At 39.1% G+C, this 13523-nt stretch overlaps 1 protein-coding gene across 4 annotated transcripts in view; it reads right to left on the reverse strand.

Annotated features, from left to right (window-relative positions):
* Positions 1–13523, reverse strand: part of LOC106883967 (uncharacterized) — a 91533-nt gene that overhangs the window by 18358 nt on the left and 59652 nt on the right. For 3 of the 4 annotated variants that reach the window (XM_052977057.2, XM_052977056.2, XM_052977058.2), the window contains exon 3: positions 3714–4562. In XM_052977057.2, coding sequence (XP_052833017.1) covers positions 3714–4562 — 849 coding nt within the window. Of the gene's footprint in view, positions 1–3713; positions 4563–10338; positions 11606–13523 lie in introns of all 4 variants that reach the window. The other variant, XM_089342491.1, reaches the window with a different exon arrangement.

Genomic DNA, 13523 nt, shown 5'->3' on the forward strand with positions numbered 1-13523 from the left:
CCTGGGTTCTCCTGCTTGTGTGGCATGGTGCAGAGTCCTGTTGCCAGACATAGGGTCTTCCAGCAGCCACTCTCTTGACCCAGGGCAGCACTACCTCCTCCGGGCACTTGATGTAGGTCTCCGTGTTGAGTCTGAGTCCATGTGGTAAGATGAATGGAGGCATAACATCGCCATCACTAGTGATCACTCCCAACACCATGATGTTGACTGGGTGTTTGATTTTTATCACTCTCAGAACATGTCCTCAGATTGACACCCAAACACTTTTAAATGTTCATATTGGAGCTTCCTGCATGAATGCCAAGCAGTACAGCATGTTGATTCCAAATTTCTGGCAGGGTGAATTGCATCATGGTGCTGTTTTTCTCGCAGACAGTGCCCAACTGACCCTACTATACTGTGTAGTTCCCAAAATCAAAGACAATGCACATGTGCAAAGTAAAAAAATATAAAATGGCAACAATTTACCCATTGTACCCTGTATATATATATATATATATGTGTGTGTGTGTGTGAGTAAAAATAAATACAAAAAAAAGGGTTTTGTATGATCGTGTATAGAGGAATATATTATTTTGTTTAAAAGAGTTCCAACTCTGTCTGTTTTTTATGTTTTTTATTTATATTCTTGTAAAATTTATGTGGGATATAGTCTGTTACAGTCTGTCATACTGGCCATGATGAAATACCACAAGGTATAGAAAATACGTATTCGCCTTTATATATTTATATATTTAATCCTTTATATTGAACACTCAATATTTCATATATTCAATAAGACATATTCCATATATTCAATAAGACATTCAATACTTCATTTCATTGTACCATCCATCTTTTTTTATATTATATATTATATATTCCATATTCTATATCCCACATAAATTTTACAAGAATATAAATAAAAAACAGACAGAGTTGGAACTCTTTTAAATGAAAAAAAAAAAAATATATATATATATATATCTTTTACTTGTTTCAGACAGTGGCCATGCTGTGGCACCACCCTGAAGAAGTACTTGAATGAATTGAACCCAGTACCTATTTTCTTTTTAAAATCTGATACTAATTCTCATGTTCTCTTTTGCCGAACCACTAAGTTATGGGGACATAAACACATCAACAGTTGTCAAGAAGTGAAGGGGGACAAGCACGCACAGATATATGTATGTATGTGTGTGTGTGTGTGTGTGTGTGTGTGTGTGTGTGTGCGTGCGTATGTATATATATATATATATATATATATATATATATATATATATATATATATATATATATATACATATACACACAGGCTTCTTTCAGTTTCCGCCTAACAAATCAACTCACATGGCTTTGGTCTTCCAGAGGCTATAGTATAAGACATTTGCCAAAAATGCCATGCAGTGGGACTGAACCTGGAGCCATGTGATTGGGGAACAAGCTTCTTACCACACAGCCACACGTGCACCACCTATATGTGTGTGTGTTTATATATAACCAGCATGCTCCAGTGGATGGGTCATGTCAGTGTGACTGTATGACAGAGTGCGAGTGATTTGAGAGAAAGCATCAGATGTGTGCAAGAGAGAAGACTGCAGTGGTAGGGTCATGCGATGCATATGAATAATGATAGTTGCATCAAGAGGTGCCGATCTCTAATTGTGGAGGGAACGTGTGGAAGGGGTAGACCTAGGAAGATGTGGGATGAAGTGGTGAGAAGAAAAGATCTTCAGACATTGGGCCTCACAGAAGGGATGACAAGAGACTGAGAATTCTGGCAGTTTGATGTGCTTGAAAGGACACATCAAGCTAAGTATAATTGATGTTGTCCTTGCATACAGGCATGTCCCCGACATCCCTCTCCAGCTAAGCATTCCTAATCTTGCAGGCACATGGGTGCTGGTACCATGTAAACACACCTGTTTCGGTGCTGTGTCAAAGCACCCAGTACATTCTGCAAAATGGTTGGCATTAAGGGCACACAGCCATAGAAACCATGCCAAAACAGACATGGAGCCTGGACAGCTCTTCAGCTGGCTGGCCAGCTCCTGTCAAACCGTCCAATCCATGCCAGTATGGAAAACGTATGTTAAATGATCATGATTACGATGATGATGATAATGAGTAAAAAATTTGCGTGAAAAGACAACAAAGGGGCATACAGAAGATAGGTAAAACACTCAAAAGACATGGACATGCTTATTTCTCATCAGATATCAACCAAAAATCCTCACGACTTTGTTCCATTATTGATAATTGCTAATAGAAAAGTATGTTTATATATATTTCATTATCATCATCATTTAGCATCTGTTGTCCATCTTGGCATGGGTCGGACAGTTTAACCAGGGCTGGTAATCTGGTAGGCTGCACCAAACTCCAGTCTGATTTGGCATAGTTTCTATGGCTGAATGCCCTTCCTAGTGCCAACCAATCCAAGAGTGTAATGGGTGCTTTTACGTTCCATTGGCACAGGTGCCATTTGTGTGATGCTGATATCTGCCATGACTGCAATTTTACTTGGCTTGATGGGTCTTCTCACGCATGACACAATGCCAAAGGTTTTGGTCATTGCCTCCATGAGGCCCAGCAGTTGAAAGTGGCTGATGCTGGTGGCACATGAAAAGTTCCATGTGCCACCAGTATCGGCCACTTTGATTCCGTGAAGCTCAACGCTTGAAAGGTGCATTCTATGTGCCACTGGCATGGGTGCCATTTATGTGACATCAGCATTAGCCATGACCAAAATTTCACTTGGCATGACAGGTCTTCTCAAGCATAGCATATTGCCAAAAGTTTTGGTTACTAGTCATTGCCTCTGTGAGGTCCAAAGTTTGAAGATCATGCGTCACCACCTCATCCCATGTCTTTCTGGGTTCCCTCAACAGTTAGAGACTGGAACTTCATTACACAGTTATCCACATCCATATGCATCACATGACCATACCAGTGCAATCATCTCTTTTGCACACCACATTTGATGCCTCTTATGCCCAACTTTTCTCTCAAGATGCTTACACTCTATCGAACATGCACACTGACATTGCACATCCAGTGAATCATACTGGCTTCATTTCTTTCAAGCCTATACATGTCCTTGGATGTCACAGCCCATGTTTCACTGCTGTGTAGCATAGCCGTTTGCACACAGGCATCATACAATCTACTTTTCACTCTGAAAGAGATGCCCTTTGTTGCCAGCAGAGGAAGGAGTTCTCTGAACTTTGCCGAGCGTAATCTTATTCTCACAGCTATGCTCTTGAAGTATCCCCTTCCGCTACTAACTTGGTCACCTAGATAACAGAAGCTTTATAATACTTCTAGCTTACCCCCACCCCATATGATGGAGTCTATTCTCTGCACATTTTCAGTGTTTATTGCTCCTGTGCATCTTCCACACACAAAAGCTATTCTTCCTGTTAACCTTCCTCTGATATTGCTGTGCCCCTTATGTGTCCAAAGCTTACACTGGGTACATCTTATGGAGTTTCTACCTACGCCTTTTCTACAAATCAAACAGGGTCATCTACCTGAAGGGACTTGTGATTTGTCTGCCTTCCTACTTACTAAGACTTTGGTTTTTGCTAGGTTAACTCTAAGGCCCCTCAATTCTAGACCTTGCTTCCATACCTGTAACTTCTCTAGTTCTGGTAGTGATTCAACTATATACACACACACATACACTCTCTCCCTCTCACACACACACAAATGAACAAATGAATAAAACTTACCAGAATGGACAGCCTGGTGCCGTATCAAGTTCTGTTTGTAGGTGAACTTCATACCACAAATTTCACACGCAAGCTGAGCCTTAACAGGAGCCATAGGCGCTACAGTTGGTGGAGCAGTCATATGGTTATGCGTGTGTTCTACAAGATCTTCTTTATAGTCGAAGAGTTCGCTGCAAAGACTACAGCGATACAATTCTGATTGACTCACACTTTTTGATACAAAGTTAGCCTGCATCGAGACGCGAGGGCTACCAGCTGCAGCACAATTGCTCTTCAGGCGCTTGCCTGATGCATGACGTTTAGCAATCAAGTCTTGCTGGGCAACATTGATCATGCAGTTTGAAATGTCAGCCTCCGATAAATACTTAACGTTTATATGGTTCCGAAGAAAATGGCGCTTCAGACTGAAAGCATAACGGTAAACACCTTTGCACACCTCACATCCATATAATTTGGTACCTTTCTCTTCTATGATATGACTTGATTGTGTCTCAAAATAATAGTAGAACTTTTCGTCATCATTAGATTTCTCTTGTTTATTCTCTGTGGACAATGGTGGCATTTTGCCGGTTTTGTTGTTCTCTGTGACTCTGGTACCCAACCAATGTTGTCTGTCAGAATTCCTCCTCTCAGATGAGAGCCTCCTGGTGGATGTTGAAGTACTGCGGGAAGGTGTGTTCTTTGAGGTTTGGGAACTATAAGATTTGTCTCTTTTGGTTTTCTTGAATTTCTTTGTAACACTTTCTTGTTTCGCATCCGACAGCGACCGCTTGGCATAAACTGAATTCACGTTTCTCTCCAATTTTCTTCGAAGTCCTCTTTTCTTGTCTGCATTTTCAGAGGAAACATCTAGATTGAAGTAAAAGTAAAAAAGTAAAATAAATATAAAGTTAAATAACATTCACTTGTTAGACTTGTCTCTACAGATTTCGATAGAAATTGTAACCAGCATTGATTTTATTACAACATTTTGTATCCATGTACCCCTAATGTAAGCAATAATGAGATCAAAGATGAAAAATGGGTAATTGGTGTATATGCCATATTGCACAAATTCTTCAGCATCCTTCATCAGCATCCATCCAACTCATTAACCATCCATGAACTCATTACTTAAACAGCCACTTCAACGTTTTGCAAACAACTTGCACATGCAAGTGTTACCAGTCGAAATCTCCGCATACCAGAAGCCAGCAAGTGTATGGGGTCATCAGGAGACACTTGCTGGCTTCCGGTATGCAGAGCTTTCGACTATTATTGGATATACCATTATTGGATATACCAATTTGACTTATCAAACATATTTCACACACAAGCTGAGCCTTAACAGGAGCCATAGGCGCTACAGTTGGTGGAGTAGTCATATGGTCATACTAATGATTTGTAAGCACACCATATTTCATTATGCAAGTATAACATACAGCATAGTTTATTAAATGTTTTATATTGGGTTGGTGCATAATTATTGTGGATTTTTTGCAATAAATTTTATCCAACAAAAGCAATAATAATATTTAACAAAAACATCTTTAAATGACGGTCTGACCGTCTGCCAAGCAAATGGGAAACAGTAATTGAAGTAGATGGTGAATATGCTCCGGGATAATCATTTAAAGATGTTTTTATTAAATGCTGCTATTGCTTTTGGTGAATAAAAGCTGCAATAATTATGCACCAACCCAATATTCTTTTATTCTTTTACTTGTTTCAGTCATTTGACTGTGGTCATGCTGGAGCACCGCCTTTAGTCGAGCAAATCGATCCCAGGACATATTCTTTGGAAGCCTAGTACTTATTCTATCAGTTTCTTTTGCCGAACCGCTAAGTTACGGGAATGTAAATGCACTAACATCAGTTGTCAAGTGATGGTGGTGGTGGTGGGAGACAAACATATACATATACGATGGGCTTCTTTCAATTTCCATCTACCAAATTCACTCACAAGGCTTTGGTTGGCCCATGGCTATAGTAGAAGACATTTGCCCAAGGTTCCATGCAGTGGGACTGAACCTGGAACCATGTGGTTGGGAAGCAAGCTACTTTCCACACAGCCACTCCTGTGATTGTTTATTTTTAGAATGACATTGTAGGGTAGGTTTGAGCAGCCAGATCTGGTCAGTTTGAACATAAAACAAGTAGAATATTTGGGCCAGATATGGTCGGTTTAAAGTCATTAAATAACATTCTTTTTCATTAAAGTTCAAAACTAATTTTTCTAAAAGAAGGATGCAGTCATTTCCAGGAGAATTCTAGATTGAAAAATGGATGAAAAGTAAAATCAGAGGCGATGAATTTTCATCCAGACATGTGACTGGCTGCAAGTATGAGCAATTGGAATGGCTCAAAAGAGCGAAAATGCATCTGGTGTTCTTGCTGGCAATTGTTTGTGTGACTTTTCATATCCCTATCTTATTGTGTTTTTAACACTGCATGTCCATAAGTGCAGTAATTGGTCTTTCAACAGTGTGTATACATTGAGTATGATATATAGATAGTTATTTTAATTTAATATTGCCTCAATTGCATATACAGCATTCATCATCATCGTTTAACATCCATCTTCCATGTATGCATGGGTAGGACGGTTGACAGAAGCTGGCCAGGTAGAAAATCAACCCTAGGCCACTGTGTCTGTTTTGGCAGAGATTTTATGGCTGGATGCCCCTCCCTAACACTAACCACTCTGCAGAGTGGACTCAGTGCTTTTTACGTGGCGCTAGCACAGACAAGGTTAGTTTCGGCATGATTTTTACAGCTGGCTGCCCTTCCAGACGCCAACCACGTTACCCTAACCGTAACCCTATGCTTGTAATGTAACATTATATATATATATATATATATATATATATATATACACACACAGGTTGATAGACATATATAGGTCAAATTTACAGAAAACAAAAGATGAAGACAGGTGAGGGAACAACAAGCAGGTGTATCACTTTAAAGCTTGAGAAGAATGGAAAAGTCTTTGATGTTTTGAGCCTTTGCTCTTCGACAGAAAGGTCTGAGAGGTAAAAAAATGTGTAGCGATTAACAATTCAACATGATGAAATGACCAAAAGAAAGAGGTAGAGCGGAAGGGAGATAATAACAGTGACCTGGCTGAACTAGGATTTGCATGTGCGTGTGTGTATGCGAGGATGGTGAGTGTGTGTATATATAAATATATATATGTATGTACGTATATATCATCATCATCTCATCATCCTCATTTAATGTCAGTCTTCCATGCTGGCATGGGTTGGACAGCCTGACAGGATCCAATAAACCCAAGGATAAAATCTCTTATGCACTCACTGTGTTAAAACACAACAAATATCAGAGAGAGAAACAAAAGATTCATCCGAGCAACATGGCAAGTCTGTAAGAGATGTCGCAGGACAAATACTGCAGTAACTGGCCCGTCGACTGTGTATACATTAGATATGATACACAGATGGCCATTTTAATCAAATTCTGCCCCAATTGCATATACTGGATTTTCATTCAGCTAGTAGCAGTTTGCAACATCAGTGAATGAATGTTTTATTCAATTGTTCCAATATTAGAAACAACAAATTCTAGTTCAACCATGAAGCTGGCTGTGAGTATATGCCATTTAAAGTATCCAAAAAGGCCAAAATGCACCTGGCACATTTGCTGGCTTCTGCTGGAGTGAATTTTCATCTCCCTCTGATATTTGTGTTTTTAACAAAGTACATCCATAACAGATGTTATCTCAGGACAAACGTTGCATTAAGTAGCCTATCAAACATGTATATACATCCGATATGATACACAGATGGCTAAAATGAATATTAATTTAAATAAGGTCCTTTTTAAATTCAAAGTAAATTTTTGTGATAGAAATATGCATTCATTTGAATCAGATCCAGTAATTTAATGAATCTAATGAAAGATGCCAGCATAGCTGTGTGGTCAAGAAGTTTGCATTCCAACCACGTGGTTTCAGGTTCAGTCCCACTGTATAGCACTAAGGGAAACTGTTTTCTACTATAGCCCTGGGTTGGCCAATGCCTTGTGAATGTATTTGGTAGATGGAAACTGTATGGAAACCTACCATATATATGCGTGCGTGTGTGTCTCTACCACTACTGCTTGACAACTGTTATGGGTTTGCTTATGCTCCTGTAACTTAGCAGGTGGTACCAGAGTCCAATGAGTGAAACAAGTAAAACAGCACTTGCTCTTACTGATACTAGTAAGAATGAGGCATGGATGTGTTATTACAAGAGGGTCTAGAATGTGGAGAATGTCTGAGGGGGGGGGGAGTAGTTCATGTAGACCCAATAGAAGGACCAGCCATTCAAGTCGACAGCAGTGTGGTAGATGGAGGGATTAAGGATACGAGGAGAGAAAAGGCACTTGATCCATGAAGAATAGTTGCTGAGATATTTAAAGTCTCCGGTGGAGAAAAGTACAGGTTAGTTCAGGAAAGTGTCAAACTCAAAGACTGGCAGAGCAGCATCATTGTCAAGGAAAAGTGGATGTGAAGATAATGATGGCAGTGGTCCAGAGGGAATCACTATGCAGTCCCTCGACCTTGTAGAAATAAGTAAGTTTCTTACAAACCAGACAGTACCTTCATAAGGAACGGAAGACACATTGTATAATATAATCCTACATATACTATGCCTTAAAAGAAGCCGGTTTGAAAGCTGTTGACAATAGGACTGCTCAATCAGAACTGACCATGAGCTAAACAATAAAAAAAAACAAAAACTTCCGGAGTTGTATAGACTCATAGGCTTCTCAGTTTCTGTGGCATATACATCCCCCATCTGGACAGGATTCCAGTCTGTTGCAGGATTACTTATTTTAGCCAGTTGAGAGGACTGGAGCAATGTAAAATGAAGTGTTTTGTTCAAGAACACAATGCATTGCCTAGTCCAGGAATTGAAACCACAATCTTACAATCATGAGCTCAATACCCTAACCACTAAGCCATGTCCCTCCACAATAACAGCCACCATAATAAAATATAAATAAAAGACATAAGTTATAATGTCAATGATGTTGAAGATCGATCAGCATTATAATTTTTAGAATCTGTTTGTACTGCCTCATTTGTACTGTCCATACACTTTCCTCCAAAGGATGTGTAATTTCATAAAGATAAGCAGAGATGCAGTGGTAATATTGTAACTGTTTTTTACCTTGAACTCTCACCCAATGCACTTCCCCTGACCTCTCTATAAATGTACAGAAACACATGCACGTATAGTTCTCCACACAGTCCATAGGCTATCACTTTCGATAACAGAAAATTTCTTCTTTTAAAAGTAAGCTTGTTACTCTTAAGAAAACTCATGAATAAATATTCCTTTTGCTCTGTTAAATTGTAATAAGTTACTTTTTTTATAATAAGAAAAGTCATCTATCTATCTATCTATCTATCGTTGTTTTCACATCAATCTCTCACCCAATACACAAGTAACCTAGACAACTTTCAGACACTGTCCACTTTAGTTTTCTTTATTCAATTATTTCAGAAGAAAATACTTGAATGATTATTTTCTTACAGCCATTCAAAAATTAACTGTTATTACTGAAAAGTTTGTAATGAATGAAGAACTTATGCAAGAGAATCTCACAGGCATTCCAATAATGAAAATGTTAAAATTCATTAAACAATGTCTGTATACACAAACAGTGTCAAAATTTCATGTCTGTGGTTTGTTGTATTTAATGTAAGAACTAAAAATAGCTAAAAACTAATATTTATTTTAATCTACCATAAGACAATGGGTCACACACAAGTAGATATAATTCCTGTCGTGTCAGATTTGTGTAAGATGTAAGAAAGACACAGAGTAAAACAAATTTTTGAACAGTTTTAAGTAACAAACATGGCGGAAAGTTATAGTCAAGGGAGGTAATAAGGTGACATTTGCAGTTGTGACGACATATTCCCAGTTGTTATCAAGCAATATCACACAGTGAGACAAAGTTTACCTGAGTGTGCAAACGATTGTCTATTGTAACCATAATACAGTAAAGACAATATAAGGCTAAGGGATTCACTTAAAAGTTCATGAAATCCAAGAGGTTATTATACCCACTTTGTAACTCCTTTATAAATCTATGAAAATCATATGATTCACTGTTAGATTAATTTTTTCCCCCATGAATGCATGATGCCCTTGAAATAATTTTAAATGCAAAATAGTAATGGAAGTTAAAAGAAGTTTTCGGTTTCAACAATGATTTTCACATGAGACAGTATGAAGTTTTATCTTTAATTTTATAGTCAAGCATTCATATGCTTACTATGTCAAAATAAAAAAAAAAAATCTTAGTTATCATTAAGCTAGTGTTAAGAACCTAAATTGTGACTAAGGTTTAGTGGAAGATTTTAATTCAAAACTTATGAAAACAAGACATTTGTATGACAGAGCCAGAGGTGGTTTCAGCCGGTTTGGTATCGAAATGGTTAAGAATTGTTTCTCTATTATATATTTTAACCCTTTCGTTATTGTATTTATCTTGAGATGCTCTGTGTTTCTTTCAATTAATTTTAAATGTAACAGAATTTAGTAAAATAACTTAGTTATCATTAAGCTAGTGTTAGGAACATAAATTGTGACTAAGGTTTGGTGGAAGATTTTAATTCAGAACTTACTTCAAAAGGAGGAAAACATCCCTGGAAGATGATGAACAATCTGGAAGACTTGTCATGAGTGTCTTCCCAGGAAATGTAGCATTGTGCATCAGGAATTTGTCCCCCAGGAGCAGACACTCAACTGAGAGTTCTACTATGACATTTTGAAGCATTTGAGGAAGAAGATTCAGCAAAAGGGACCAGATCTGTGGAATGCTAAGAATTAGATTCACCATGACAACAATGCACCCTGCCACTGAGGTGTACTCACTCATGAGTTTCTCACCAAAAACAACACGATATCACTTCAGCACCCACACTATTCACCAGATTTGGCCCTTGCAGACTTCCGCCTCTTCCCCAAGATGAAAATGCAGCTCAAACGTTGCCATTTTAACACCATTGCCAGAGCAGCGGTCTCGCTCCCGTGCCGGTGGCACGTAAAAAGCATCATTTGAGTGCAATCGTTTCCAGCTTCGCCTTACTGGCACTTGTGCCGGTGGCATGTGAACAAAACATTGGCTGACTCCTGTGCAGGTGGCATGTAAAAAACACCATTTGAGCATGGCCATTGCTAGTACCAGCGGACTGGCCCTCATGCCGGTGGTACGTAAAAAGCACCCACTACACTCTCGGACTGGTTGGCATTAGGAAGGGCATCCAGCTGTAGAAACTCTGCCAGGTCAGATTGGAGTCTGATGTAGCCATCCGCTTCGCCAGTCCCCAGTCAAATCGTCCAACCCATGCCAGCATGGACAGTGGACGTTAAATGATGATGATGATATTGAGATCCAGAGCAAATCACAGAAGGTCCTAGACCTGCTTACGGAAAACAACTTCCAGGCCAGATTCCAAAAGTGGTAGGAATGCTGTGACTAGTGTATTTCTGTGCAAGGTGACTATTTCGAAGGAGATGATGTTAACACTTAGGGAAATAAGTTTATTTTTTATTAAATATAACTAGTCCGGGAACTTTTTGATACCATCTCGTAGCTAAATTTGCCCTGTTTATGTACCTACAGCATAGGTTAAATAATATTTCCCTATGGCCAGGTATGCTTACACAGAATTTGGAAGTGAATGACATAACCTGCAAGATGTGACGCTCACTTACAGCTATGATGCGATGTCAAAACCCACACAAATTTACATAACAGGCTTCTTACAGTTTTCATTTACCAGATCACCTCACAAGGCTCTGGTCAACCTGAGGCTATAGTAGAAGACATTTACCAAGGACTGAACCCGAAGCCATGTGGTTGGGAAGCAAACGTTTTAACTGCTGTGCCTATTAAAAGGAAAATGAAAGAAAGTGAAAAGTGATGGGGTTGTGTGGTGAAGAGAGGATGAGAAGCAAAATGAAAAGAGCAAGCTGAGTTAATATATAAAATATCATCAGCCTTCTCAGTAAATGCCAACGTTCCATCCTGGCAGGGGTTCGATGGTTTGACATGATCCATTAGTTCCGAGGACAGCACTGTGCTTGAGTGACTGCTTCAGTATGGTTTCTACAGTGGGGGGATGTCCTCCCAAATACCAACCACTTTACAGCTTGTACTAGGTGCTTCTTTTGTATCACAAAAGTGAGGTTGCTATACAGCTTGGAAGACGACAAACCCTGATGGAGGAGGGGGGTCAGCTTTATTCAAGGGGATGAGAGCTTAATGCTTTAGTATTTAAACTGGTCATATGAAGCCCAAATATTCTACCTGTTCTATGTTCAAACTGGTCAGATCTGGCCTCTCACACCAACCCTACAATGTCATTCTAAAGATAAGTGGTTATGTCATTGAAATCTCGAAGCTATAAAATAATTATTTACATTTGACAGATATTTGTCCTCATCTTGTTTGTTGTTAATACATTTCAGCTGATATACCCTCCAGCTTTCATCTGGTGTCTTGGGGAAATTTCGCACCTGGGTTCTTATTCCTAAGGTATTTTTCGATTTTATTATCATTATTATTATTAAGGTCACTGCCTGGAATCGAACACGGAATCTAATATTCTCTTATCCTTCCTTAATACCGGTTCCCATATGCTATTCATATCTGCACTCGGTCTGCTTAGGAGGTTGTTGTCTCCTAGCATATGTGCTGCTTCTGTTAGTTTTCGTATTTTCCAGTGGTGTTCTCTGTCTATTATTTTAACTTCATCCCACAGGGGGAGGTGGTCTCCATTTTTCCATACATGATCAGCTATACCCAATTTATCAATATCTCCTCGTGTCACAGCTTTGCGATGTTCGTCTACCCTTATTTTGAGGAGGGGGGTGCATGTTTTGCTTGTGTATAACCTACCACAGCTGCATGGGATGGAGTACACACAGTCTTTGGTCATATTATCTTCTATTGGTGGTTTTACTTGAAGGAGATATTTGTAGGTTTATACAAAGGCGAAATATGCCCCCCCCACTCAAAATAAGGGTAGTCGAATATTAGATTTATAAGCCCTAAAATCCACTCCATAATTGCCCATGGGCATATGGCGTAGTGGTTAAGAGTTCAATTCCAGGCAGTGACCTGAATAATAATAACAATATCGAAAAATACCTTAGGAATGAGAACCCAGGTGCGAAATGTCCCCAAGACACCAGATGAAGACTGGAGGGTATATCAGCTGAAACGTTGTGTTAGCAACAAAACAAGATGAGGACAAATATCCGTCAAATGTAGAACTGAATACTAAAGGGTTAAATGGAGAGGGAGAAAAGGTCCTTATTGTAGAGGAACTACATGTCCTCTCACATTCGGAAGATAGGGAGAGAATAACTATTTGGAGTTGGAAAGAAATAGATACAAATAGTGGTGATGAGTGTCCAGGTGGCCCTCCCTCAAGATATGAGGCAAGTAAAAGGAGTGTAGGTGGGGTTTTTTAAATGCTTATGAGGAGCAGCAGATGGATAGAAAAAGAGAGTGTAATAAATAGGATACAGCATTTTCTGGCATACAAATCAAATTTCTCAAACCAAAATCGACAGTAAAACATGGTAGGTCAGCTCATATAAGTAGCACTCTGTTGGTTCCGGTCGATCCAATCAATGAAACAGCCTGCTTGTGAAATTAACATGTAAGTGGTCAAGCATTTCACAGACATGTGTACCCTTAATGTAGTTTTCAAGGAGATTCAGCATAACACAGAATGTGACAAGGATGGCCCTTTGAATTACAGGCACAACTCCTTTTTTGCCAAGTAAGTGGACTGGA

The sequence above is a fragment of the Octopus bimaculoides genome, chromosome 26 (assembly GCF_046866305.1).
Source record: "Octopus bimaculoides isolate indiv1 chromosome 26, ASM4686630v1, whole genome shotgun sequence".
NCBI classification, from domain to species: Eukaryota; Metazoa; Mollusca; class Cephalopoda; order Octopoda; family Octopodidae; genus Octopus; species Octopus bimaculoides.